Source organism: Oxyura jamaicensis, chromosome 5, assembly GCF_011077185.1.
Source record: "Oxyura jamaicensis isolate SHBP4307 breed ruddy duck chromosome 5, BPBGC_Ojam_1.0, whole genome shotgun sequence".
NCBI lineage: Eukaryota > Metazoa > Chordata > Aves > Anseriformes > Anatidae > Oxyura > Oxyura jamaicensis.
The window spans coordinates 54,878,493-54,906,303 of record NC_048897.1 but is presented as its reverse complement, the minus strand read 5'-3'; the positions used below and the strand labels follow the sequence as shown (position 1 = coordinate 54,906,303).

General features: G+C 37.8%; 1 protein-coding gene and 1 long non-coding RNA gene across 13 annotated transcripts in view; one reads left to right on the top strand and one right to left on the bottom strand.

The window, feature by feature from the left end:
- Window positions 1–4,744: 4,744 nt before the first annotated feature.
- The window catches only part of PPFIBP2 (PPFIA binding protein 2), a 106,285-nt gene continuing 83,218 nt past the window's right edge, over window positions 4,745–27,811 (top strand). For 2 of the 12 annotated variants that reach the window (XM_035329152.1, XM_035329157.1), the window contains exons 1-2: window positions 4,746–5,014; window positions 27,007–27,104. In XM_035329152.1, the coding sequence (XP_035185043.1) occupies window positions 27,041–27,104 (64 nt within the window). In that variant the 5' untranslated portion in view covers window positions 4,746–5,014; window positions 27,007–27,040. Of the gene's footprint in view, window positions 5,015–8,761; window positions 8,812–9,823; window positions 9,856–24,539; window positions 24,560–27,006; window positions 27,105–27,811 lie in introns of those variants that run through there. The other 10 variants (XM_035329159.1, XM_035329160.1, XM_035329165.1 and 7 more) reach the window with 9 other exon arrangements.
- LOC118168635 lies at window positions 9,786–27,110 on the bottom strand. Its single transcript, XR_004751699.1, has 3 exons — window positions 27,005–27,110; window positions 15,584–15,588; window positions 9,786–9,848 (listed from the first exon to the last, which is right to left on the bottom strand). It is a non-coding gene; the product is annotated as an uncharacterized LOC118168635 (long non-coding RNA).

Genomic DNA, 27,811 nt, shown 5'->3' with positions numbered 1-27,811 from the left:
AAATAAAATAAAATAAAATAAAATAAAATAAAATAAAATAAAATAAAGTTCTCACAAATCTCAAAACTGACATTCAGTTACAAGAAGGGGCAAGGTTTCAAGCTTTCTATTATGAGAAATATACATGAACAATAAAACAATTTGAAGAGCTGGAATTCCTAGATGTTAATTGTGATATCGATTTGCTGGTTAACATTTTGTGTGCAATCATAAGGAAACAGAACAGAAAGAGTCATTACTAAATTTGCCTGTCTCAACTGTTTTTAAGCCTTTTCATGACAAAGACCCCCACAAACTTCCCAGGGAATTTCCTCCATTAATTCACAAACCAGCCACTGGAAATTTCTTCGTAAGGCATAAATTCAGTTTTTCTTGCTGCAACACATCCCCATTAATTTTTGTCATGTCCAAAATATGAATACAAGACCAATCTTTTTTAATCAGAGAGTTATAAAACCCAATAGCCAATTTGAAAAAAAGTACCAGGAAAAAGGAACATAAGAACACTGTAACACTGTAAGTTTATAACTCTGCTTATAGACAGAGAGACTGTCTTTGTGTCAGTATCACTGAAGACTTTTCTTTCATGAATTTGCCCAATTGCTTCTTATTTTAAAGGCCTGGTCTTATACTGCCTCCTCTATCACTGCCCATTTACCACAACTGAAGATTAGAAGACAAAACATCAATGTAATTTCCTGTGGGTATATTCAATTTAAAAAAGTGATACTGTGTCATGCGGACAGATGGCTCTCCCTTTAAGAGTCAGAGATTTTCTTTGGCTTTATGCTCACACTGTATTTTTCCAAAAGCAATTTTAATGTGTCTGCAAGATGTATGCTGATTTAATGCCAGCTTTCCAGTGCCACACCTGCAGTTGGTAGAAACAGCCTCAACAGAAAAGGTTTTTAAGGATAAGTGCAAAATCTGATTTAAAGCCTTAGCTCTTCTCCACGTGGACCCAAGAAATGCCAGGAGCCATCTACAATCAGATATTTCAACCTTAGAGGCAATCAGACCTGAACTATGTTCAGAGCATGCATTACTGTGGAAAAAGCGTTATCTCTGTAAAGATCTCAAAAAGTTTTTTTTTCCAGAAATCATTTTTAGCAGAACCAATTTTGCTGAATACTATGAATTTCTTGTTCTCACCACCAGTCTAGAAGCTAGTCATCACAACCAGGAGAGGAAAAAAATGCAGGATAAATGACAGCAATAAAGTTAAAGCATATAGATCTAATTTTACAGGTTTACAGTTTAAGTTTCAGTAGACAAACTGAAAAAGCCTCCAAGCTAGCCCACATCCTTTTCTTCTCATGACATTAGCATTATAAGAAAAACAAATAGTGTAATCAACATGCAAGAGGGAGAATATAACGGCATTCCTGGGCAGTCCTATCAACAAAAATGTATTAAAGTTTCAAATAATATATCAACCATTTCCCCAAAGTACTAATACCATCTTATGATAGCCATTTTGAATATATTTTTTCTTATGAAACTTGTACAAAAAACAATGTTGTTTTTTATTTTTAAAAATCAATAGGTATAAAAGATGAACATTCATTCTAAGGAATTTTAAGTTAATTGTCAATGGTATCATATATTTGTATGTTCCAACATGTATCAGTCCGTGCATATAAAAACTAAAAGAACAAGGGCACACAGCCATAAAAGCATAAGGAAATTTATCGACACCATGGCAGTTTTGCATATGAAATCAGAACCATGAAATTTTGCATCCTAGGCTTATTTTATAACCTGAAACAATGCACTTTTTTTTTTTTTTTTTTTTTTTTTCCCTCAAGAAGATGAGAGCTAGTCTTTTAAAACAAGAACATTTGAGTTTTCCCCATTGACAACCATCCAGCTACTCCTACAACATAACCCTCCAGAGGTTCATCAGACACAGCATAGCACTGAAATCCCAGGAGCACAGTTAAGTTGCAGTTGATTTTGCAAGCTACAGTTTTAGTGACTCCTTCTAACAGCTGTAAGGCAAGAAAGGAGCTGTTTAACATCTTTTTCCAGCTAAAGCAAACCTTTTGGCTACACAGTTATGCAAATTTAATTTAAAATTTGCTGCTACGATATCTGCCTGATGTTATTCTCTAAATTAAACACTAAAAGTATTATTATTCATTTAAAAAGTCACATTTCAACTTCACCCTTGTTTGTGTTCATGCTAAAAGAACTTCTGTTTCCTCAAAAAACAGTCAAACAACAACATCAGGTGACTGACTGTCCAAGAAAAACAATAAGGAATGTTTGTAATTGAGATATGAATACTTTTTGAGAAGGAATGTGCTACCATCCATGGGAATACAAACCCAGCACCTGACAGTACACAAGCAAGAAAACGTAGAAGCTAAATTCCTATCCCTATTCATTCCATTGTTTCAGGGAAACAAATATTTCCTCTATATATATTTGTACAAGTGTACTAAATAAAGTCAGCATTTTCAGGTTCTCTGTAAATGATGAACTAGGCTTTGGTCCTAAATGTTATAATTATGGTTTTTTTATTATTATTTATATATATTTTTAAAGGAGCCTAAAAAGGAAGCCTTTTCTGAAAATAACTTCTAAAAACAAGTACATGACAAATATTTACACCAAACAAAAAATATCATTTACAATTAAAAAAAATTGAAGTATTTCTCAGACTGAATATGCAAGTCGCAAACCAGATCTGGATGCAGAAAACTACCACCTTAAACAACAGTAACATCAAAAATGCAATCACTGACATACCAGCAAGTGATTGCGCTAGTTAAAAGCATGCAATAAAGTCTAGTACCAAAATAAGAGCCAAGCACTTCTGCTAAACCAGGTATCACAGCCACAGTAAAGACAACTGACCATAATTATTTCCTGTTCAGAGAAGCACTTTTTGGAAGGAGAAACCTCTAATTAGTTATTGCCATAACAAAACAAAGAAAGCTCACATTAAGCTACAAAAAAAATAAAATGTTATATTAGGATATCAAACAATAACACATACAGCTTAAGTAAACTTGAAAGTTGAAAATAAAGTTGAACTGCAAACTACCTGAAAAGGCTTACTAGCTGCCCAAATATTAAAGCTATGAAAAAAAAAATCCCCCTAATAAGCTCTACTTTTATTTGAACTAACAGAAATCATAGTAAAACACAAAACAAGCAGCTTCAACTTTTAAACAGAGAACTTATTCAGAGGCTTATACAGCTGCAATCAGTGGCATTGCAATCAAGCTAAAAACAATCCTCTTGAGAGGACTCATGATGGTACTTAAATTGTTTCCCTACCAGCTCTAGTTCCAGTGTGGTATAAAGGTATCTGGAGGCTGTGCAGCTTCTGCTGCCAAATCCTAGTCTGAGCTCTAATGACCTGGATTAAAATATCCATGTCTTCTGCCAGAAAAAGTATTAAAAGACAAAACAAAAAAAAAAAAAAGCATGATTCAAGTAGAATCTATGTAATTTTCTAATTGAAAACATACACGTAGGTAGGTCATGGTAAAGGACTTAATTTGGATTTGTTTACCTCTAACCTTAGCATTTACAGTGTGACTTTAATATGAGGTAAGATCTATGTATCTGCAGAGACAGACAAGTATTCCAGACATATATCTTGATCTGGGTGAAAACAGTATGATAACTTGTTTTGGCCATGCGGAAGAAAGGAAAATCTTTATGTAGCTGAGATCATTTACCAACCCCTAGTAATACTTCCCAATTTACATAAGATCTGCTATAAACTTGAATATTCATAATCTTACATTGACTTAGAATCTTGATAACTAGCTTTAAAGTTCATGGACAATATAAAGGAAACCTAGCAATGTGTTTGTAGTCATTTTTTTTTTGCTATGAGACTCTCACATTCCTATGCTAGTTAATTTTAAAGATAAAAACATAGCAGGGGACACTTTTATTGTTATTTCTAAAATCTAGTGCAAGCATAGTGACCAGGAGGTAGGTGGACATCTTTCAACGAGGCATACTGCTCAAAGCCAGGAGAGAGAAGAGAGGCATTAGCAGTTTAAAACTGCTAAAAAACTACAGTCTGATGGAGAGACAGAATATGTTTTTAGGTCAAGTTTCAGAAAACCAAAAAGATTATCAGTTAAGGCAGAGAGAATAAGAAAGGGAACAGGCATGGGAAAGTGTCCAGAAGTTAGACTCCATGAAGAGCCAAGAAAGGTTCTTTGATAGGAAACCTTTATTGGGTAGAAACAGACTACATGCTCCCCAGAGAATCTGTAAAACTAGGAGTTCCTGTTACATGTGTCAGTCATGGCCAATTATAATTTCTGAGCTATGCATCCTATGGCACACACATACAGGTTATCAACTCCTGGACCTGAGACAATCATTAGAGATTGGGACCTGCTGCTTTTTTTGTAGGTGATGATTTGGTCATGGGGTTGTTTAGTTCTCTTGCAGTAGATCTTAGTGACTGCTTGCAGGCCAAACCTTTAAGATAATTTTAGGATGTGTGTCAGCCAAAGACTTTGTGATACCTGACTGATACATTGCCTGATCTTATTTAAATCTCCATAGAAAGTATCACTTATCTTCTCTGTGAAGTCACATTTTAGCAAACACCAGAAAACACTGACAAAAGAAAGCTGAACAGTAAACCAAGAGCTCTAGCATGTGACTGTTACTGCATCTCAGCTGAGTCACGTAAGTGACCTTGCCTGCCCTTGCAAACACAGAGGTCAGATGAAAGCAGTTTAAACTAATCTTTACTGCCTGAGAGTTGCAACAAGTTAAGTCACACACCAGGGTTTGCTTCTGCAGCTAAGCAAATAGTATTTTGTTATATCAGACTTACTGAATTGTAAATAAAATATGCTGGAGCTGTTTGAGGCTTTTCTCTACAAAAAAGATGACTTCTTGCATCTGTACGTGTGATTATAAGAAAAAAGAACTGTGCATTAACAACTGTTTAAGACAGAAGTGATCAAGAGCGTTATCTGGAGAAACAGAGGAGAGTGAACCTTGCCTTGCAGCTCATAACTTGCAGGTAAGACAAACTTGGAATTTTCTTGCTGTTATGGTCTCTCCTATTTTTGAAGCTAGCGGATTAAAAAAAATAAAAGCTCAGAAAAATTGCATCTTACTTGACTCAAACCTAAACGCTGGCTAGAAACTTTTGCCAGAAGGTAGCAGAACAATGGATATATTTTTAGCAAAGAAACAGTTCAATAATGTCTTATATAAATGAAAATACTTTCAGGCATGTATTTTTTCTAGCATTTCTTAATGCAGAACACGTCAACCAAATTTAGATAAACATAAAATCCCACAGTGTTCAGAGTTAAGTCTGACTGAAACAAGCCTTGTGGCTCATAATTACCTCAGTACAGAAAGTAGAGCAACAGCTTATACAGTGGAGTATTCTCTATACATAAGCAGGCAATAACTTACAGTAAAAGCTCTATTTTCCAAGCTGCATTAGGAAGGTCTCTGCATGATGGTTACAGCAAACCTGGCTGCAGATGTTATAAACAGCTGTCTGTCTGGAACAGCTGCACCTGCCCTCCAATAGTTGGCTGTTTTTTGGTTTTGTTTTTCATTTACTGTGGTAGACTTGCCAACATACAACCCCCCCAGAAAAATAAAATAAAATAAAATAAGTCGAAATGTCTCAACATTGGGACCTACCAGTATATACCTGGGAGCAGAGAAAGTTCATTAAAAACACTTTCAAGATCACCCGTACTTGTTTTAGAAACTGAACACTAGATGGAGCTACGTTCTTGTGGCACCACTGGCTAAACTCAGAGCTGTCTGACATACAATCCCAACTGATTAAATGCTAGCAGCCAGATCGATAGCTTCTTTACATGTGTTTAAAAACGCTGAACAAAAGTAACAGTACATTTCAGAAAGTTTTTATGAGCTCCATTTGTCCATTAAAAACCTCTGAAATTTAAACAAAAGACGGGAAAACCAATCAGGTAAATAAATATAGTATTCTCTAGGAAAAGTATCTATATGTTAAGGAATAAAAATAAGTGTATTTCATCTGACCTGGTGTGAGAGAGAGATCTGAATGAAAGAAGACTTTTATAATGTATATACTGCTACAGAACCCTTAGTACTCTAAATTGAGAGAAAAAAAATAGTACATTCAGATTTAGCATCAAGTACTTGTCCAGATTACAAGAAAATTTGAAGTGTAACTTTATGTAGAAACAAAATATGTTTAAATAAACTCTCATCTGGAATATTTCACTGTAACTCCACCAAATAATGACAGGGAAAGAGAAAAAAAATAATAATCTTGTCCATGAAAAATGAACATGTTTAAAAAAAGTTTCAAAGGGTAGGAGAAGGCTTTCTACCTAAGAAGAGGAAATTGGTAATTTCTGGCAACAGATTTCCCTTGAAGATAAGGCAGGGTAAGCTTCCTAATGAAACAAAATGGATTAGCTATATGGAGTCAATGGGGAAGCATTCTCTATCCCATGACTACCAGCCTACAGTTTATTTAACCAAATTTATAAGAAATGAAACCCCTGAGTATTTAAATGGCTTGCTTGTTCATAAACAAGTGATTACACAGCTTTCAGTCCTGCATCATGTTATTTGTACATTATGTTTTAATGCTGGTGTTTCATACAGTGTAGTCTATGAATGAGTATGGTGATTTAGAGAAAGAAGTGAAATTACACTGGCTAGCCTTTACTGTAGACTTCTCGAACAAAAGCTTGATAAAGGAGGACATGAGATCTGACATATCTCTTGTGAAAATTCTTGAGTAAGTTGCTTATAAAAAATTAGTATTGTTGGGACTGGATTTTAACTACAGTAGATGAAGCTAATTTACTCTTCTTAATAAACAGTGTAATTAAAGCTTTATATAAACTTTTCAGCAAATATAATGGCAGTTTGGATCATAGTGAATGGTAGTTATATCTTACTGAGATAAACTGAGCAACATCTAGGAGCTCACAGATAACTACACTGATTTCAGATATGGAAGAAATGAAAATGGTCAGTAAAGCAGCATCCAGCAGTGCTCTCTTTTGGGGTTCCTAACTTGTTTTTTTTTAGGTCTTTTCTGAGGATGATTCTGTTCTCCCTGAATAAGCGTCATTGTTGTATATGAGAGGCCAAGACTTAACACAATGCTAGCTTTGTGACAGTAATGTGTCTGCACTAGTGCAGAAAAGAAACCACCCTTATTGACAGGGGACTTCTGGAATGGTAATTAGCCAAGAGGCCTGGACAGCTGAGGGAGTGCTTCTGAAACCTTCTACACTGAGACATGGAATTAACCCACTTCAGTAAAAATGACATTTAACATTATTTAGGATAGACAAGATCAACAAGATAAAGTTCGCCCAAAATACAGCAATATTACAGAAGTATCAGCACCATATCCATCAAACACAAACAGAACACTAAAATAGTTATGCAGTAGCAGGACACTGGTTTGCATTCTGTGCTTCCCCTGTGCTGTTCAAACTCTCTTGCTTCTGCCCTTCACTGCTTACGAAGGGAGTGGCAGTGATTGCACAGCCTCTCTGTTCCAGGTCCTTCTCCTTCACAACACCAGGACAAGGCCACCCTCACCTTCCCATGCGCTGGCTGGCAGCACTTTTCCCAACAAAACACTGGAGTACAGCATGTGCCAGCAGGGGCTTGATAATTACAGGAGTGAACAAGAGAAGAGGTAACAACACTACGTGGCCATAAAGGGGTAATTGAGGTCCCAGCTGCTGCTTTCATCATATGGAAAGTCACCCAGACACGTCCTAGACTATCAGCAAGGATGGCTGGGGAAAAGAATGAGAAACCAGGTTGGTGCTGAAAACGTTTCTCAGCTTTGCCCAGATGGTTCCAAATTCCACTGACCCTTTCCCGAACTGTTTAGCACTGCAACCAATAGTGCTATAGTAATACTTTTTCATATCAGTATGAAGGATACAAGTGTTATCAACCCTTATAATTTTGACCATTCCTCCACATGACTTATTTAAGATGACTACCTCAAAGCCGAGAGGAAGACGAGAAATTTGAAAGCAAGCCAAATGAATACACAGCCTCTGGATTCTTGCCAATTTTAATTACTCTTTAGCATGTTCAGAGATGTTTCAAAGGCATTCTACTTCCTATTTTCTCTCTTCCCCACCTTGGGCATGTTCGCTCTGTCACTGAGGTAAAATTCTTTATTTGGAATATCTGGTATGTGATTCATAGTCTTGATCTTGTGCAGAAGTTTAAGAGAAAACTGAAATCATACACAACTCTTCACAAGGTCAGAGTGTATTGGTAACAGGGAACAAAATACCTAAATGCTTCCACATTTACACAGGGCAAGCTTACACTAGCCAAAAGGGAATTCTAAAGTTGAGCATAATCATTATATGTAATTACATTTAAAAATCATACGTTTTACATAAGCTTGGACTATTTAGATGGAAGTCAACAACATCACAGAGGTAAAAGCAAGCTGTGGTGGTTAAAATACAACTGCTCCACAAACAGCCAAAGGTGTGTGCTTTAATTACATTGCTTCTGTTACAAGTACTCGAAACTCTCTATCTCTCTCTGCTAAATGTTTACTGTTGTGTAGTCAACTCCCTGGAAAACTGACATAATCAGAAGTACTCAGCAGATGCATGCTGTGAAAGAGCTGTGTCAGTATCACATGTGGGATAAAAACAAGGCAACAGAAAACTTGTTGGACTTTGGGTGCCTCGCTGATCCAAAGTGACCAGTAAACCCTCAACGAGCAAAACGTGCGGAACTTTCCGTGTTACCAGGAGACACCTGGAACCTCTACAGACAGAAGACCTGTACCTTTTGATTGTGAGTCTGTTCTATGCATTGCTTCCTCAGATGCTTTCTGTACTAGAGATTTCTGCAATCATAAACCTGATTAGAGAATCTTTTTAGAAGTAGAGTCAAAAGAAATATGACTTAAAACACTGTATCAGTATAAGTGGTCTGTGCTATTTTACTGAAAAAGCATTTCTGATTTTAAACCTAAGCATAAAAATATCAGATTTTTATACCTGTGGAGAAAGAGCATTGGTTTTCTCAGTTAATATCGTAAGGCTTTTGTTAACCTAGAAACCCTTGAGATGTGAGGATACGCACCACACAGCTGCCTGGTGGGGCCGTTTAGAGCTCTGTACTTCCAAACAACTCTTGTACCTCGAGTAATTACGGAAGAAATCAACCTCGGAAAGCCGGGGCGCGGGGACAGGTCGCTCACGGCAGGGCCGCTAACACCCGGCTTCAGCGGAGGGCTGAGGGGAAGGCTGTAGGCGGGGACAGCCCCCACAGGGCACGGCGCTGAGGGGAGCCGGGGCACGCACCTGCCGGCCGCCTCAGAGCCCCCTCAGGGCCCCCTCAGGCGCGAGCGCCCTAACGGCCGCCGCGCGCCGCCCGCAGCAGGTGCGAAGGGGCCGCGGGCGCGAAGCGCGGCGCCGCGCGCCCTCCCTCCCCCCCCCCCCTCCTCCGCCGGGCCTGTCACGTGGGGGCGGCCGCCGCCGCTCCCGGCCCCGCAGCCAGCGGCGAGGGGGCCGCGCGCGCCGCGTCCCTCGTGCCCGTGAGGCGAGCGCCAAGGGGCAGCCGCCGTGCGGCGCTCCTGGTGCCGCCGCGGGGGACCCAGCCCGGCCGCCGCCGCCGCCGCCGTGGTGCAGGTCGGTCCCCGCGGGCGGGCACTGCGAGCCGGGTGCGGCGGGGGTGGCAGCGGGGAGCCGGGCAGGGGGGAGGCGGCTCAGCGGGGCGCGGGGGCGGCTTCTGGGGGCACGGCGGCTGGGTTGTGACCCGTGGCGAAATGGACGCGGCTCCTGGAGGTTTGTCCGCGGAGAGAGCAAAGTTTTGAAACTTGAGCTCCGCTAGCAGGTAGATAAACGAAGCGTTTTACTGGCGGAGCAGTTGATTCGGGAGCTGCTGTCAGCAGCGACGTCCAGGTGCAGCCGAGGTCTCCGAGAGAGAAGCGAGGCGCTCCCCTTCTCGACCCGGCCTTTAATTGAAAAAGTAAATCCGAAGAGGTATGTTCGTGGGGGAGACAAGGCGGCTGAGAGGTTGTTCAGAAAGGAGCGGCCAGGAGGTTGTTCTGTGCTGTTTAACCAGCGCAGAGATCAAGGCGGTACGAGCTGAGGAGATGTCAGCCGCTCCACAGCTCAGCACTCGTGTTTTCATGCTCCTGTGGTAAAAATATCCCCCTTAGCATCTGTGAGAACGATAAGTGGTCGTGTATTTCTGTGCTGATCGTTTGCCCAGCTTTGTGGGGGGCAATGTAAGATGTCTCAGTACTAGTTTGGTCGCATCTGCCTGGTATGGGTGAAGCGCAATGCGTGCTTTTGAAGATTTGCATGCACACCACGCGATATTTCCATGGTCATAAATGTCTTCTCCAACGCAATTATCCTAGCTGCAGGGGTTTGGCAGGATAGGGAATAGCGAGGGGCACTTTTCTGTGTGACTTCTGTGTTTTTGAACAGGAGGCAGCGCTATGCGAACAGGTGCACGTAGCGTGAGGGGCTTCGTTCTGAAACTCCTGTGGAAATGTGGAAAGTGTAGATGGGGAAGTGAAGAAGGCTGAATCTCGGCTTTCCAAACGTACCTATTTGCTTTGCTTGTGTTCCTGACTTTGATTTGGCTCTGCTGTACAAACTTCCTTGTATCTTCCTAATGGAGAAACGCCTGGAGTAGAACTTGTCATACCAGAAGTGGGAAAGGACAAATTGCGATAAAGCTAAACAAGCATGGATTGTTTTTAAGTGATACGGATTTACCCTCCATTTGCTGATATTCCCAGTCTGAAGCAATGGGAAGGGTGTCTTGAACCTAAAGGAAACCCAGTGTAAGTTAGAGTAGAAAAAAACCTCAAAGGAACCTTAGGGTTGTCTTCTGGACAAGTATAGTTTGTTGCCAGAATAGGAGAGAGAGAAAAACGATGTCAAGTCCCCAAAAATGGGACTTACGCTGAGGGATAGCTCAAGACTAATCTTGGCACTGACAGCTGATGTTTATGTCTGCTGTTGACGTGCGTGATATGCCTGTAACTGTTTCACATTAGCAACAGCCTCATTTCTTAAAACTTAAATGCTTTATTTATCCATGCCAGGTAGTAATCAAGAGGCTTAGCAAAATACCATTTTATCTATCATACATCTGGGACTCTGCCCTATGGGAAACATCAAGTTAAAAGGAGGGGGCAGAAACTGGTTAATCTCCTGTCTGGCTGAAGCATGGTTGGAATTGTGCTGGGAGCGTTGTTCCCTGGTTCCTAGTTCCCTTGCTGCTTTTATCTTCTGTCTCAGGAAGTTGAGGAATTAGAGGAATGGTGGCAGAGGACACTGTTGGTACCATCTTATTTCAGTCCAGCTACCCCAGCCATATCTTGTGCTGGAAGCAAGGAGGACAAGAAGGACGTAGGGAAGGAAAGAGTAGAGCTTTCTTGGTTCTTCAATCAGTTGTTCTCCCTGCCCTATCTGTGTTGAAGGTGAAACTGAAGCAGGGCAAAAGAGTGGTCCCTGCCTCCTTTATGTCCTTTCCTCTATCCTGTTTCTGTTGCACTGAAGTCTCTCTTACTTTAGAGCGTCAGTGCAGGCTGTAAGGCAACATAATGTGACTTTATGTGGCACAGTGTGTTTGAATGGATGATGGGAAGAGAACAGATTTGTATTGTTCTAATCTGTGGAGATGTTTATCATTTATATTTGCCACCTCATCCTCTGAGTTCAGTGAATTCAACTTCTGAAGTTATAATCTCCAAAATCTCATAAGCTACTGAATAAAGTTTACACAGCAATGGCTGGCCTTGAAGGCACACTTGATCAGTTACCAGAGTTCAGTAGATGGGTGTGAAATCATTTAGCACAGGTAACTTGATGCCATGAAAATTGTCAAGTTTAAGCCATGATCCAATTCTCTAAATTTTCTCCAGTTTGCTCTTGTATTTTCTGTGCTATCAACTCACCATTACTTTGAAGAGCTGAAGAAACTGGGACTCACACCCCACCTACTCCTCAGGACAGTTTGTTCTTTAACACTGTCTAAGCCACAGCTCTGAGGTGATGAGATACATTTGATAAACTATGATGGCTTGAGTTCCTTCCTGCCACCCCTTTAGTACATCAGAATATTTTCTGGTTCTTTTGGTTTTAAATGCATGCACATCAACCAACAAACTAAAGCTACTTTTTGTAGCTCAGTGCCTCTGCCTCTATGTTTTAGCAGGATGTTTTTATTGCAAGTCTCTAGCGACCTTGTAACATTACAGTTATCTGTTTTGTTTCCCTGCCTCTCCAGGTGCTTATTTGCTATAAACCTCAAGTGCTATTACCCAATAGTACTTTTCTCTTATTTGGCAATTCATTGATGTGGAGAACAAAGAATTTAAATTAGGAAGATAATTCCTTTCTGAAACATACAAAGTTAATCTTCATGGCACAGTTGCCCATGTAGGTCAATTTGTGTATTTTGTTTATACCATGAGTCTGCCAAGTTACAATGCAGTGTTTCAAAGGACTGTATGCATGACCTGAATTTTAAACTCGACTTTGATCACCTGTAAAGCAAGACTGTTGTGAATATTTTGTAGTTCACTAATATTTCTGGAAGACCTGTGACCCAAAGACGCTGAGGATTTTCATACTGATCAAAGAGAAAAAATACTCCTGTAGCTAATTTCACATGCATAAGATAGTCCTGACATGTAGTTTTCCTATTTTGCTTCCTGAATTTATCAAAAAATAACATAATTTCCGTTTTTAGGATGCATCTTCCAGCATAATCTTTGAGAGAGTGCTATTCTTATCTCTGAAGGAGAATTAATCCATTTATGTGGCCCCAGTGCTCTCCCACTCTGAAATTTTTCTTAGCTTTCTTTCTGGAAGTGTGAGTCAGTTTATTTACTAAATAGGTCCCTAAATGTACTGATGCTAGATTAGTTTCCTGCCTTTATAGTTGCAGTGTAACATATTCCAAAAGAAACCAATTAGGGAAGTGTTTCCAAATTAGTTCTCTGCCAGATGATCAACAAGCTAATGGGGAGCCATTTGTGTTTTCCTCAAGTCTGTGTTTGTGATATATATAATATATTCTTACTTTATTTTATATCCATATAAAAACATATGTTTATCTGTTTAGCTGGATTATCCAGGTAAAACCTCAAGTAACTAAAGATCAAAGTTGAGGATTGAATACAGGGGAAAATAGAGTCCTTCCAGGTTTAGAGAGTAGAAAAGATAGGAAACCCAATGGTAACCAGGTAGTATGTGGCAGACATCATGCCTGGAATGGCAAATGATAGACGTGACTTTCAGAAACGTACAATGACAGAGTGTGAACTGCTGACTGTATGAGAGCTCTTTTGCATATCACCTAAGGACATGGTGCTAAGTTGATGATGGTTTTCTGAAGCAGATGGGAATTTGAAAAAAACAAATCAGTAGGCCTGGTTTTCTTTCAGCAAAGTCTAACATTAGGCTTGGGGGGTGAAATGAATTGGAGGGCTCAGAGTTAAAAAAAAATGTTGAATGGCAAGAGGAAGATGAGTCCAAAGCCTTGTTTGGTTACGTGTAGTTGCTTATCAAATGCTGAATGTGATTCTTGTTTTCTTCAGAGCAACAATGTGAGGTGTATGAATATTCAGAGAATGACTCAGTCACTGGCCATGTTTTCATACTCTAAAATGAACAGATTGTATGACAGTTAATTACTAAAGATAAATCTAAGATGCTGAATACTAATCTGGATTTCAAGCGCTGACAGTATGGCAAATGAAGTTTTACTTCATCCCCTTCTGAAAACAAACCTGATCATTTTCCAAAGTCAGAGGTGATTTAGCTGGGGATGCCTTCTTGTTTCTGTCTGTACTATTCATACAAAACATTTTTTTTCCTGTCTGCACTATTTACTACCCAAAGTTTATTTCAGAAGTCATAGTTTCACAAGGGAATATACTTGCTGAAGAGTTCCTTTAACATAGTAAATGATATTTTTATTCCACTACATGCAATGCAGTTGGTAGCATCTGCTTTAATAATGCATAATCAGAACATCTTAATCTAATGACATTACAGTAAAATTTATGAATGTGTTTCTGTGTTGATAAATTAAGGCATGTTATATGGTCAGCTCCCAAACTTGATGTTTCAATATTCTGATGTTTCACTATATGGGGTGGGGGAATCTCTACCAAAGAGATTTACCTTGAAGAGGTAAATCCAACTTCCTAAATAGGTAGGAAACCATCATAAACCATCCTGGGAAACAAAGTTCATGCATTTCACGGGGGTGAATTCACTGTGCCTAGTATTAGGCAGGTGAGGTATTACATCATTCTTGCTGAAGAGTTCTCCATCTTTTTCTTAAAATGTATTATCCCTCTGCAGTTCATAATTAAATTTCTGTTAAATCATCTTTGTACGATACTTTCAGTGCCTTGGTGGCACTCCAGCTAATGTTAACCTGTATACTATTAAAAGTAAGCTCTTGGCAGTTGAAGTAGGTGATCCTCAGAGATGCCTTCCAACTTCAGTTATTCTGTGACTCAGTTACTCTGTGATAACAATCCCATGCTTCATAAAACTGTTCTCATTAGGTATAAGTGCAGGTCTTCACAATGCAGCTAACATAAGCTTTTACCTGAAATTTCATGTTAAATCTGTTTGTTTCTTTCATGCAGAAAACCTCTTTATTTCTTTATTTCAAGTTTTTATGTCCAACCTGAAGTATGAAACTGGGCTTTGGCTTATTTCTGACTGTAGCCTCTCTATATGCTTTGCAGTGAGGGTATAAATGAAAAACCACATAAGCATGAGTCATCTTCCAGTGTTCTTACCAGCACTGCCTGAACAGTTTCACTGGCAGATTTATGGTCACTCAGATCAGCAGAAAAAAATGGCCAGATCCAAATTAGTTGAGACTGATAAAACTGACATGCCACGTAGGCTTCATTTTAAAGTGAGTGTCTTTTATTTGCTTTTCTTAAATGAAGTAAACAAAACTGTTCCTGTCACGGAGCATAACTGTCCCTTATAAGTGTCTCTTATCTATAACAGCTAGTAGAGAAGAAATAATTTCCTCGTGACAGAGCAGTAGCTTGGTATTCCTTAACATGATCACGTGTGCTTTTTTTGTTTGTTTGTTTGTTTTTTCCCCTCATACCCCAGAATAAAAGTGACTAGAATATTTCCACTTGGAGTCTTTGGAGACCACTGAAACAGAGTCGACTATATCTCTTTTACATGTAAGAGCAAATCAAATTTTACGTACAGATTTAGTATAAAAATATAAAGTTGTCATGATTACTGATACAGCAGCAGACTTAGATCCAATTTCTGCACAATGAAATAAACCATGTCTGAAGAAACAGAACTCTTATTAAGTCATCCTTCTACTTCAGAAGAGACAGGGAAATCAATTTCACCCAATGGTAATTTTTAATAATTTGATCTTTTTTCTATTGTTTTTTCATTACGATTTTTATGCACTGTCACTTGATAAAATCACAAAATGGCTTCAGTTGGAGGGGACCTTAAAACCCGTCCAATTCCAACCCCTTGCCACGGGCAGGGACATCTTCCACCAGACCAGATTGCCCAGGGCCCCATCCAACCTGGCCTTGAACACCTCCAGGGATGGGGCATCCACACCTTTTTTTGGCAACCTGTGCCAGGGCCTCACAGCCCTCTGAGTAAAGAATTTCCTCCTAACATATAGGGCATCCTAGGGCATATCATCATCCCTTCTCATTTAGTTTAAAACCTTTCCCCCTTGTCCTATCATTATCTGCCTGAGTAAAAAGTTGCTCTCCATCTTTTTTTATAAGCCCCCTTTAAGTATTTAATTATTCACTTGGCCACAGATGCAAGAAACATCTGAGGAATTTTTCATAAAGACAAATCAACTAGTAGCTGTTAGGGATTAAAGGCCTTTGCAAGCTGACTAGTCTGAAATCCTTTAATGTTGTGGTTTTAATAGGCAGATCCCTGTAAACGTATTGTTATCAAACACGATTCAGTTATTACCTCAAGAAACTCCACAGGTTTATTCACAATAGGACCAAATATGAGTAATAAGCCTTTCAAACAGTTCTAAAGAATGGCTCAGAGTCTTAACATGAAGCCTCTCCGAAGGGAGGCAGGATATGTAAAAGCCTGGCACGAAGTATCCCCTCAGGTGTCATTGCTGCTTGGGACTGTGCTTCAGGACTTCTGGCCTTGCTATACTGACATGCAGACCCTTTAAAGTAAGAAAAGAGTTCAGTTTTGTTTGTCTTCTATGTCATTACAAAGCTTTTATTTCAGAGACAGTAAAATTTGACTAACTTCATAACAATGTATTGCTTTAGGTACTGTTGTACTCTAGCATTTTCCTTAAAAATATTCCAACCATATGAAAGAATTCTTGTTTGGAATGGAAATAACACAGTAGCACAAAATTTAGGCTATAGTTTTATTTATTTTAGCAATACTTTTTGGTTATTGTTCACATTTAAGGCATTAATTAAAATATTTATCTGAAAATTAATCTAGATAAATTCAATGTGTGTTCATTATAATGGTTGAATTCCTATTTTTTCATGCCCTAGGAATAAAAGAAATTTACTGTAAAAGGAGAACAAAAGGCATCTTACATATATCTCATTGATGAATCATTATGCTGCCAGCATCCTGAACTTTGGATATAAATATGTGTATTAAAGAAGGGAAGAATACCGCATTCATAAATGGTTCTGTTTCTAGGTCCAGCTATTGCATTCCATTTGTGTTGAGAAAGGCATTTTTTGATTTGCAACACTTCCAAAAGCTTTCTGAATGAAGTGTCCTAGCAAGCCTGTAAGACAAAATTGCTAAACTGGAATATGTTAGCTTTGAAGATTGATACGTTGAACCAATTTTACTGAGCAATTAGTCTCTTTCTGAAAATAACATATATACTTTTTAAATTCTGAAAATTAAAATAAGCATTCCTATGCGTAGATCTGTAGCTAAGCATTTTCTTACTTTTTTTGTTTAGTCCTACATAACTTGCATATTTTTATAAAGAAGAATTTAAACTGATTTGACCTACCTTTGATAACATGATTTGACATGGAAACGTGTTCATTTTGTGTTTGTGTGGAACTGAGGAATAAATGCCTTGAAAAGCTTCCTGGATGCAGCATGATGGGCTTCGTCATTGGTAAGAACTTGAGAATGCCTGGCATGATTGATAATAAAAAGTGCTATATATAACAGTGGACTTCCAGATTCTCCTTCATATCCTGTTCCATCGGATGTATCTATTTTGTGGAAGCAGCAGGCTGGGCACTTCAGAACTCTGTTGTAAGCTATAAAAAGATGACACCAAGTACTGAAATCTGGATATGCAGTTACCTGAAGCTTACTTGTTTCAGCTGTGGCAACAGAGCAGGAACAGTAACAGCTTGCATAGATGAAAGTGAAATAGAAAAGCTGGGCACTTGTGTGGGTGTTCAGTGTTGTGATACTGCTAAGATCCTTTCCTAGCTAAACGTACTTTCCAGTAAGCAAATACAGCTTCTCCATAGAACAGGTCATTGAGGAGACCCATATAGCGGGTCAGATGTTCATTATGGGCTGCTGCTTGGTTTCAGGAGCGGCTTAATCTGTCTCTAGTGATCTTAGTATTTCTGTTTCTTCTAGAGTCTGCTGAGTAAACAGGAATAAAGGATGTCACTTTTTTCTTGCCACCTTTAATAATGTTTCTTCAACTGGGAGGTATTACAAATTTCTCTGACCTATTTGAAGCTTAAAAATATTGAATATTGCTTTTGGATGTCAAGCTACTGATTTATCTGTCATGCAATATTGCTTCACTCTATAATGCTTTCTCTCATAATTAGAAAATTATGTTAATACATTAAGTATGGAAAATCAATGCGACGGGAATATATTATTCTCATTTAGAAATCAGTTGTGGCATAATGTCTCATACAGCTACTTCCTTACCCACTGGCAAGTTCTGCAAGAATTAAGGCATCCCATATTCTGAGTAGAGGAAGAATAAAATAAACAACATGTGTCATTTTAGATCAGGAATTAACTTGCCATGAAGAGTTTTTTGCTTCTTGGTTATACATAGTCTTTAGTCAGAGAGAGGAAGAACTTAAAGGCAACTTTTTCCTTTTCATTAATCAATGTGTTCATTAATCTTTAGGAAAGAACTGATATTAAAAAGTTATCTTTGTAAGCACAAAATTGACACAGCTGTAGAATTTGTAATTTCAATGATGTGCTGAGTAATGTGGGATATGGTCCTTTTCATAGTGACCCATTTGTTGTTCCTAGTTTGAATGTTTTTAATCCAAGCAGAATCGCTTATACTGTTTGCTGGTTCTAGCAGAAGCATGTTTTTCTTTCTTTCATTCTTTTTCTTTTCTTTTTTCTTTTCTTTTTTGTTTCCCACAGTCACTTTCCTCAAAATAGCAACTGAATCTTAAATTTACACAGTACGTGATACTGTTCAGTTCCTGTTAGTGTGAATTCAGCATGTTTGTGTTCACAGATGCAGGGTGGCTCATGTTAAACCACCTAAATTGCTGCACAAAATGTTTCATAGAGGGGAATAATACTGATATAAAATTAAACTTTACAAAATCAGAAAGCTGACTCTTTTCATTTTAAAGCTTTATGTCTAGAGCTGGGTTTAGACTTGACAAAAGTTTTTGTTTTCACAGTGATAAAGCTGAGGAAAAATCAGAACAGAGCTTTGTAACCTGAGTAACCCAAGAGTAGATCTTTTCATTATGAGAAATATTCAGAAGAAGTTGAGTTGTATTTGTGTTGGACATGTTGTCTATGTTTCTCTGTGTGGTCTAGCCTGAACCTGAGCTTTTTATCTTAAAACACACACACACAAAAAAAAATCAACCTTTGGATGAAATTTCTTTCGATTGCAGGAAATGAATTTTCCAGCATGTTAACCCTCCTGTTTGTTCTGTTTTTTCCTGCAACACAAAGGAATCTCACTGTCCACTGGCGTCCTCTACCAATCCTCTCCTACTTTATTGTCTGTCCATTTTAAGGAATGCTTAGCACTCTCCATTCTTTTAATGCTTCAGAGTGGAGTTATTTCTGTAAAGATTCATTGCTCATACTCAGTTGCAAGGTATGGATCAGTTTTCTTCTGCGGAGAGACTTTCTAGATAATGACTCTTCAATTAAGCATGTTGGAGGAGAGAAAGTTGAAGAGGACTGGGAAGAGACTAGGAGATTGTGGCATGAAATAGTGAGTGGTGATTAACCACATTTTTCTTTATACTTTGCAAGTATTCACTGCAAAAATATTCCAAAATGATGCAAAAAGAAATCGGATAAATTCACAGAAGATGGGTCCTTCAACATCTATGAAATGTGATGGTTCCTATGTAGTCTGTGGTTCAGCAAGTCTCATGTTTGCTGGTTATTGGGAAAGGTGGAGGCTGATGATTCTGCACCTGTGTTGCCCTGAACATCTTTAGGGACAGAGCACTGGGCCAGGCTGGCTTTTAGTCTGAGCCAGCATGGCTATTCTTACGGTGTTGTAGTGTTCCAAAAATATACAAACATTCTCTGCCTCTGAGTCATATGATTTTGACAGATACCTGTCTTGATTACAGTACAAACAATAATAAGTACAAGTTTAAGCAGTAGGATCAAGGACTCTGTAGGTCCAGATGGCTGAGGCGTGTTTGGTCTTTGTTGGCAAAGCAGCTGATTTTTAGAATGGTTGTCAGAGCACATCATGGAAGTGGACAGTGTGGACTGATTTGAAAATCAAGCCTCCTTACGCTTTTTTGAGATAACAGATCTTCTGGCCCTGCTTTAGCACTAGCCTTCAACAAAACATTTTCAGAATAATGTTCCAAATGGCACCTACATCAGTTAGAGTACAGTAAAGGCAAAATCTCTGTTTCACAGTGCTCGTACACACTTCTGTAGCCCTAGTGAGATTTATGAACATGCGTTTAATTGATGAATAAAATTAGTTGTTGTTAAGAATGCTTGTTCTGTTGAGTTGGTTCCATAAGAGGCTAGTGGGCAAGAATTTCCTTTTGTAAAATATAGTGAAATGCAGAAAGGCAAACAACACTTGAACACTAGCGTCAGAGCTAGGCTGAGAAGTCTCTGCTCCAGGGAAATTTGAAAAGGCCTGAGAAATGTTATGAGCCATAATAACGTTCCAGATTCTCGAGGTTTAAAGGTTTGTGGTGCATGTTTTTTTGGGGGGGTGGGAGGGGGGCAAGTTTTGTTTGTTTGTTTGTTTGTTGTTGTTGTTGTTTTTCTCCAGCAACATAGTTTATCTGAAATTCTAGGATTTTTGTATTTTGAATCTTTTTATTAATCATCTATAACTAATCTCAGTTTCTGTCAAGAAACTGATTATTATGTCATTTACTGATTATTATGTGTTTTACTCTAAGGAAAAGAGTTTTAGTGCATGAATTGTCTATTTTCTTGCAATTTCTCACCTTTTGATATACTAGAGCGTGGCTTTACTTGCAATTAATCATTCACTGTATAATTCTCAGCTTAAGGTTTCTAAGTCTCGCATGCTTTTCGGGTTTTGTTTCTTTTTTGAGGGGTGTGAAGGCAGGAGGTTTCCCAGGGATGGGGTCTGGAGTTAAGTAACTTACACAAGACTTAATTGAAATGTTGACCTTTGTGGAAGGAAATTGGAAGTTGTGACTTTGAGATACATGAGTGCAGAATGGAAAGAAAATAAAAAATATATATTTTAAATGTCAGAATTTGGGGGTGTCTGATTTATTTAGTTATTTATTAAAAGCAGCATTTTATAACTAACTGTGAATTGTATCAGGTCTGACTTTTGCATGCCATTCATCTCTGCATTTGTTTGAAGACAAGAAAAGTTCATGTTTTGGTTCAGAAACTTTCATGTATTTTACCAGCTAATGCTTTACTCAGCTGAAGACTGAATTGAAAGCACTTATTCATATTCATATATTGTGTTGTTTATTTTAAAAAAATATATTAACAAGGTAGAAATTTGAACTAGTTAGATGACAACTGAAATTAAAAAAATAGCCTTTTCATTTAATACAGTAACTAATAGCGAATGCAATTTTTGTTCTAAGACTTGCAAATTCAAAAGCTACAAAATTTCCCTTGATATTGTGTATAACAGAGATAAAGCTTAAAATTTCTGATAATATAAAATTAAATCACGAAGTGTTTTTTAGGGTTTTATGAAAAAATGATTTATTTATTTATTTATTTATTAAAAAAGAAGGACTAAAAGGCTTTCTACAGTTGACAAACTGCTATAGGGACGTGCTGAAGAAACCCCACTTTGCACATACCATTCTGTCAGCGTCAGCTTTTATATGTAAGGATGAGACATTGCACAAACATGAGTCAGGAAATTCAGTTATGGTACCAATAGCAACTGTAACTTGATATCCATGGGTCCTGTGGAGGAGGTACTGGGAGGTGATTTGTGTTCTCCAAGGATCATAAAGTATCAGCTGAAGCATTTGCAAGATACTTGTGTGCGTTCTTTTTTCCTTTTTTGTTGTTGTTGCTCTTGTTGGTTTTTCTTTTGACTAGATACAGTGTTTAAATTCAGGCTGTGATTAGCAAATTTAGTGGGTTTATTGTTGAAAACAGACGTCTGGCTTGTGACTTCGCTAAATCATAATGCAGTAAATTTAGCAGTGTTTTGTTCCCTTTATATTTTTAAATTTATTTACTTAGCATAATACATTTAGAATTAGTGTAGTTCTTACTGCTTGTCGTAGCTCTTCTCAACAGCACACAACACGGTGACTTTACAGTGCCTACCTGCCTAAGTTAGTTTAGCACATTTACCTAATGAACTAATGTAGCTCGTTTCCATCATGGAGGTATTACACTAATGCGCTACACTTCATTGAAGGACACCCAGCAGCATGTTGAACAGAGACCTTCCTAGTTCTCTTCTACCACTGACCTGAAATGGTTCAGTTTCAGGTCTCTGCACAACTTTGGCAAATCTACATTTCTGTCTCAGAGCTTTGCTCCTGCACCCTCCACACCCCCACCCCCTTGGTGGACCCTTTTTGTCATTCTGTAAAAAAATCTATAGTCTTGTTTTTATTTATTACATAAAGAGTAATAAATGAAGGGTTCAATTTATCCTTCCGCCTATTCCAATGAAACAGATGAAGAGGAAATAGAGCAGGTAGTGTCTATATTAACAAAAATAAATTAAATTTAACCTATAATCAGATGAATATGATTTCTGGGTGGATAGTCCCAGAGGATGCTGTATAAGTAGCGTTCCTTAGGCAGTCATTCTAGTGATGATCAGAAATTCTTCTATTCCCAGCATCTGTGGATGGTTATTTAGCACTAAGGATTAACTTAATTAGAGAGGCATGCTGTGTTTCAGAAGGCCAGGATCCAAATATGTGCTTATGACTTTTGTACTTGCTGGTGTCATAAGAACTCCTGAGCAAGGTAGGAGAGATGAATCGGCAATTGCAAGTTTGTGGGATAACTGGCTACAGACTGCCTGTGGCTGGGAGAGAGGCAAGGTGGGAAATGGCAGGGGTGGAAACTGCACATTTGCTCATTCCAGCTCAGGAGTCTTCTTGCAGCTGAAAAACGCGTGGAGGACTTCTGAGGCTTAGCCAAGCCACTTGAACTTTCATTATGCCATTAAGTACAAAGCAATGTGATATTTGAATTTGAATCATTGAGCAGTTTACAAACATGTAGTTACTCATCCCAGGGAAAAAATATGGTGGTATTTAATTATTAGCTATGTCTTCTAAATGAAAGAGGTATTGGAAGGCTACCCAAAGCATTGATATTAAGTCAAGATCTGGATTTCGAGAGTTCTTGGCAAAAACCTCACCTCACTTCACAACCGATAACATTGGCGATCTCATTATCAGGAGCAAACTTGGAAAAACATCATACTTAAGAGTTGCCTAAATGTTCACATTCTACCGTCTGAACAGCTGCTGGTTCTAGGCAGCCATGAAAAAATCAGTTTTAATTAAGGCTTTTCATAATTGTGAATACATCTTTTACATATTACGTTCTTTTTCGACACAGTAAGCTGTAGTTTTGCATACAGGAACTGGGTTACGAAATTTGCAAGGGATATTGGCTCTAAACAAGTTAGTTGTACCAGAGATTTTTCATTTTATTTGAAATGCAAATCTCAGATCGGGATTTACAGGGTAAAGCTAGCTGAGCAAAATAAGTTTGGGGCATTCAGACCAGTTTGCTCTGCACTTCCTGGAAGATCTTATTACTTAGGTAATTATAACAAACAGGATTGCAATATCTTTATCTGTGGGCTGGGCTCTAAATTATTGTGAGCGTGTGGCTTAGAAGGGATGATAATAATTTAGACTTACATATGCTTAACAGTAAAACTTTGGCTATTAATAGCTAGCAATTTTTACTGATCGGGGGAAAAAGTAAATAATTTTCTTCTTAAGGACCTGAAAAGGTGAGTAGCTTGGTTTTTGTGTTTTACTGCTATGTAAGTTAATCGAATAAACTGTGACGGTTAGAATTTGCTAGTATTAAAGCTTTAGCTGTATTACTAGAGAACTTTTTTCAACGTTGCTAAGAACTGAACAAAAGCTATTTTTCAATTTGTTTATATTTATGTATGCAGATAAGTCATGGTGTTTTGCATGCGTTGATGTCATTCAGGAATGAAAACTGTAAAAAGAACTACCATTAAAATACCTGCAAATAGATGGATCCTATTTGAGGCCCTCAACATGCTTTGGGATTGATACAGGTGTCCTGTTTAACAATATTTAACAATAATAAAAATAAATAGAATCCACAATTGCAGGTACTTCTACGGAACTAGTTCAGAAACAATAACTGAAGACGTATGAGATCTAACAAGCTATTTCATAATAGTGTTCAGAACAGTCAAACTGCAAGGAGGGAGTGTCTGGGAAAATAAGACTTGCCTGGAGCACAAGCAACAGGTCTGTCTAGAAAAAGATGTCAAGCAAGTAATATTACATTATCACTCTGGAGCAAAGCACATTACTTTTTTTAATAAATCGTTTGATCAGCAGGTTTTACTCTAGCTTGATTCAGTTAAGCAGCAAATACACTGTGGATACAGGTGAGAAAACAGGAGGAGTGTGGAGGTTGGGAGGAGATAGAAGACAGTTCTGGTGGTATTTTTCAACAAAACCTTGTGTTTTTCAAGGTGTTTATTGAAATTTTTCTGTAAGTAAAATTTCAAGCTTGTAATATTTCAGGGCTTTCTGTAGTTTTTTCACTGCAGGTGGTCAAAAGCTATATTTGATGTTTAGAAGAAATGTAGTTCTGCCTTTCTTGTGAATAATAAATATGTATTGCTCTAGCAGCTTTAAGTGCACAGCAATATCTTACAGCACAAATAAGGACATTCAGTGCAACCTACTGATAGAAACTATAATGCTTTTAATATTTTTCACTTTTTTGTTCCTTCACATTTGAGCAAGTCTACTATTATGATTTACAAAAAATGGCAGCTCTAGATCTCTGAGGGAGTGACTCTCTTCTTCAACATCCACCCCAGCAGCAAGACAGCCTGGGTGCTTCTTGGGCAGCTGCTTTCTGTAGGTGGATTTCCTTTCACTGAAATGATTGTGACCCATGTTGTGGATGCTTTGAACTAGGAGAAATATTGCAAGGAAAGTGGCTTATTGCAGTTGAGAACTGGGTATCTCTAACATTTTTACTGAATCTGCTAACCTGCTGACAGGTTAATATGATAATAGAGGATGGAGTCAACAAATTGATGCAACAGAAAAAGAGGGAGTGTTTGAAAAGTTTGTGTGTACACAATGTGAAATTTTAAGTTTATATCAGCTGACTTAATGACTTTTAAGATTATTCTGAGGATAATACGTGTTATTTCCAGTACCATTAAATGAAATATTTGGGTTGGTTGCTTTAAAGATCAGATGAAATTCAGGTACATTTAGCATTGTTCATGCTTAAATTATTATTTTGACAAAAAGGGAGAGGCAAACCCAACCTGTTATTTGCATGAATCTTTGCCTTAGGTGACACTAAAGGTTGTGGGTTGCTTATTGGTTTTTTTTATTATTATTTTTATTTTTTTCCCTCTTCTTTATTTTCTGATATGGCATTCTCATATTGCTCTTCAGATCTGTTTGATCTGAAAGTAAATAATGGCTTAGCCATTGTGACAGCCTAAATGGCAGAGCTGAAATTAGAGCCTGCTAGTTTCATGCTCTCATTCCTGCAGCTGTCCCTTTAGATGATGATTGTATACGTTGACCAGAGTAGATGTAGCAAACCCAGCTCTCTGATAACAGAGAGGTAATTAATAAATTAGCCTTCTCTGGATCCTTGTGTATTCTTCACCAGCACCATGATGAAAAGCCTGTATCTTGGGGTTCTTAATTTGCAAAAGAAACAAATAATTTTGACTTGTTACTATTTATTTATTTATTGCATTGCATTGGTCTTTTTTTCCGAGTTTCATTATTTGTTAAGAAGCAGTAATTTGGACTTGGCCTTAAGTATATTTCTAGGGAACAAAAGAATGTGTTTATTTTAAAGCTGGTTCTATTCTCTGGCTGCTAATTCTACATTCTAGTGTTTAGGAAACATCCAACTGAGAGAGCAAGTGTAGGTGGTTTAGCTACCAGTCATGTCAGTCACTGGTGATGGTGGCCAGTGTCTGAATTGTCACTGGATGAACACCATACAAATATATCTATGTGAATGATCTTCTGTTTTAAATCTAAAGACAGGTGACAATCTATTTCTTGGCATAGGTAATCACATGATAAATACAGATTAGTGAACTTTCAGTGGCCTTGGAATAATTGGCCTCACAAACATGACCAACTGCATATGCACTTACCTACAACGTGTATCATTTGAAGGATATCTCTGGCCATTGTCACACAGATGTCTGTAGGGTGCCTCCAAGGGTGTAAAAACAGCAGTTTTGAACCACTGTTTTAAAACTTGACTGTATCAGGAGATACAACAGTCTGAATGAACTACACCTTTGTGGAAGAGAAATCAAAATTCTGTGACCTTTTAAAGGCTTTGTTGGTATTCTGAGTTGTGTGTTACAGCAAAAATTATACACAAGATCCCTGTTCGTTGCCCTGCAGGCATTGGTTTTATACCTCAGCAAAGAAGTAATGTGCAAAAGGAGCTTATTTCAGAGATGAAACAGACAACATATATTTTTTTTCCCTTTGAAATGTCACAAGAGATTCTAATTTTTGGAAAATTTGGTTTGTTGTCCTTGATCTCAGATGTTAATGAATGTCTTTAATCCTGTTCTAAAGAGGCAGCAACTGCAGAAGTTTCATACTTGGAGCATTTTGGTCCTGAAAGAAGTGATATAATGTGGTTATGGAAAGGAGGAGTAAAAATGATTTCAGAATTGCTGGACTTGGGGTCAGAAGTGAAAAACATATTAGATATAATTACTGTTGGGGTGGAGGCAGCAACATATTTTCATATCTTTACTAATTTTCACAACATATTTTCACTCTTTACTAATATGGCGGCAATCAACAACCAGCTCCTACAGAATTTGGTTTATAGGTTAACTATAAACCTAGATTTTAAACTATAACTAGCTTTTCACCAGGAAGAGTACAAGCACCAGTTTCATTCCTTCATTGAAACCTAGACAACCCTCTTTTTCCCCCACAGTGCAAAAGGTTGAAATACACAGAACTTTGAATTTAGAAAACTAGAATGAGGGTTAGGCAAATCTCAGGCTTCCTGTAGTTGAGATTTGTTTGTTTTCATTTCCATCTGCATTTCCTTCTTAGTAAAGTATCTTAAGAAAAAAATGAGTCAATGATAAATGAGAACCTCAGAAATCTCAAGTCATCTATCAAGAATAGGAACTTTTTTTAAAAAAAAAAAAAACATTAAATACAAGGCTGTATTTTTGTTAGTGTGGACTTGTCTTTGCATGGCTTAATATAGAATGAAACAGTGAACTATATTTTCTGTCAGGTCTGGTTTAGTATAATACACATGCTTTCATCTGTCTTTACAGTAGGAAGAGTAAAAGTCTGAGCAAATCGCAGATCATGGCTTCTGACGCTAGTCATATGCTTGAAGCAGCTTTGGAGCAGATGGATGACATCATTGCAGGTACAATAATGCTTTATTTTACACCATTTATTTTTTTTTGATATTTAACCACACTTGTCTTTCTTCCCTCCTACAATTTTCCTGTTTATTTTTTACTTTTCAATTATTTTTCTCAATTTGTCAGTGTTCCTGTGATGCAGTTTTCTGTGGATCAATAATTATGTGAAGAAAAAGTAAAATAAAGAAAGCCTATAATTCTAGCTCAGACATGTAAATATTGAAATGAGATTTAATTTGCTCTAGTGCTATATGGTAACTCAAGCGAATCCTCATTCATGTGGTAACATTCAACTGAGTTGAAATTTCATGGAAAATAATTGCAGCGACTAATTTCAAAATTTACATTCAAACTGTACCTGGTCATTTGGTTGACTTTAAAATAATACATATTGTTAGTTTTTAAATTCTGTGTATCTGAAAAATATTAAGTTTTTACCAAGGAATCTAGTTATCTGGATAGTATCTTTATTTTACATAAATATTCCTAATTACGTATTTTTAAAATATGTGATTTACTTTATTTGTTTAAATGCATAAATCTAGAATAGCTTAGCTATTAATTACCTTCTTGGCGTAATAAGTTAGAATGTATAACTCGTTTTGTTAGCATTCATATACAGGAGCCAAATTAGGAGGTTCTTTTTACACAGCTTTCCAACAGAAAGGGTGATGCAAGACTGAATTTGCTGGTTTTTGGTGTTCTGGTA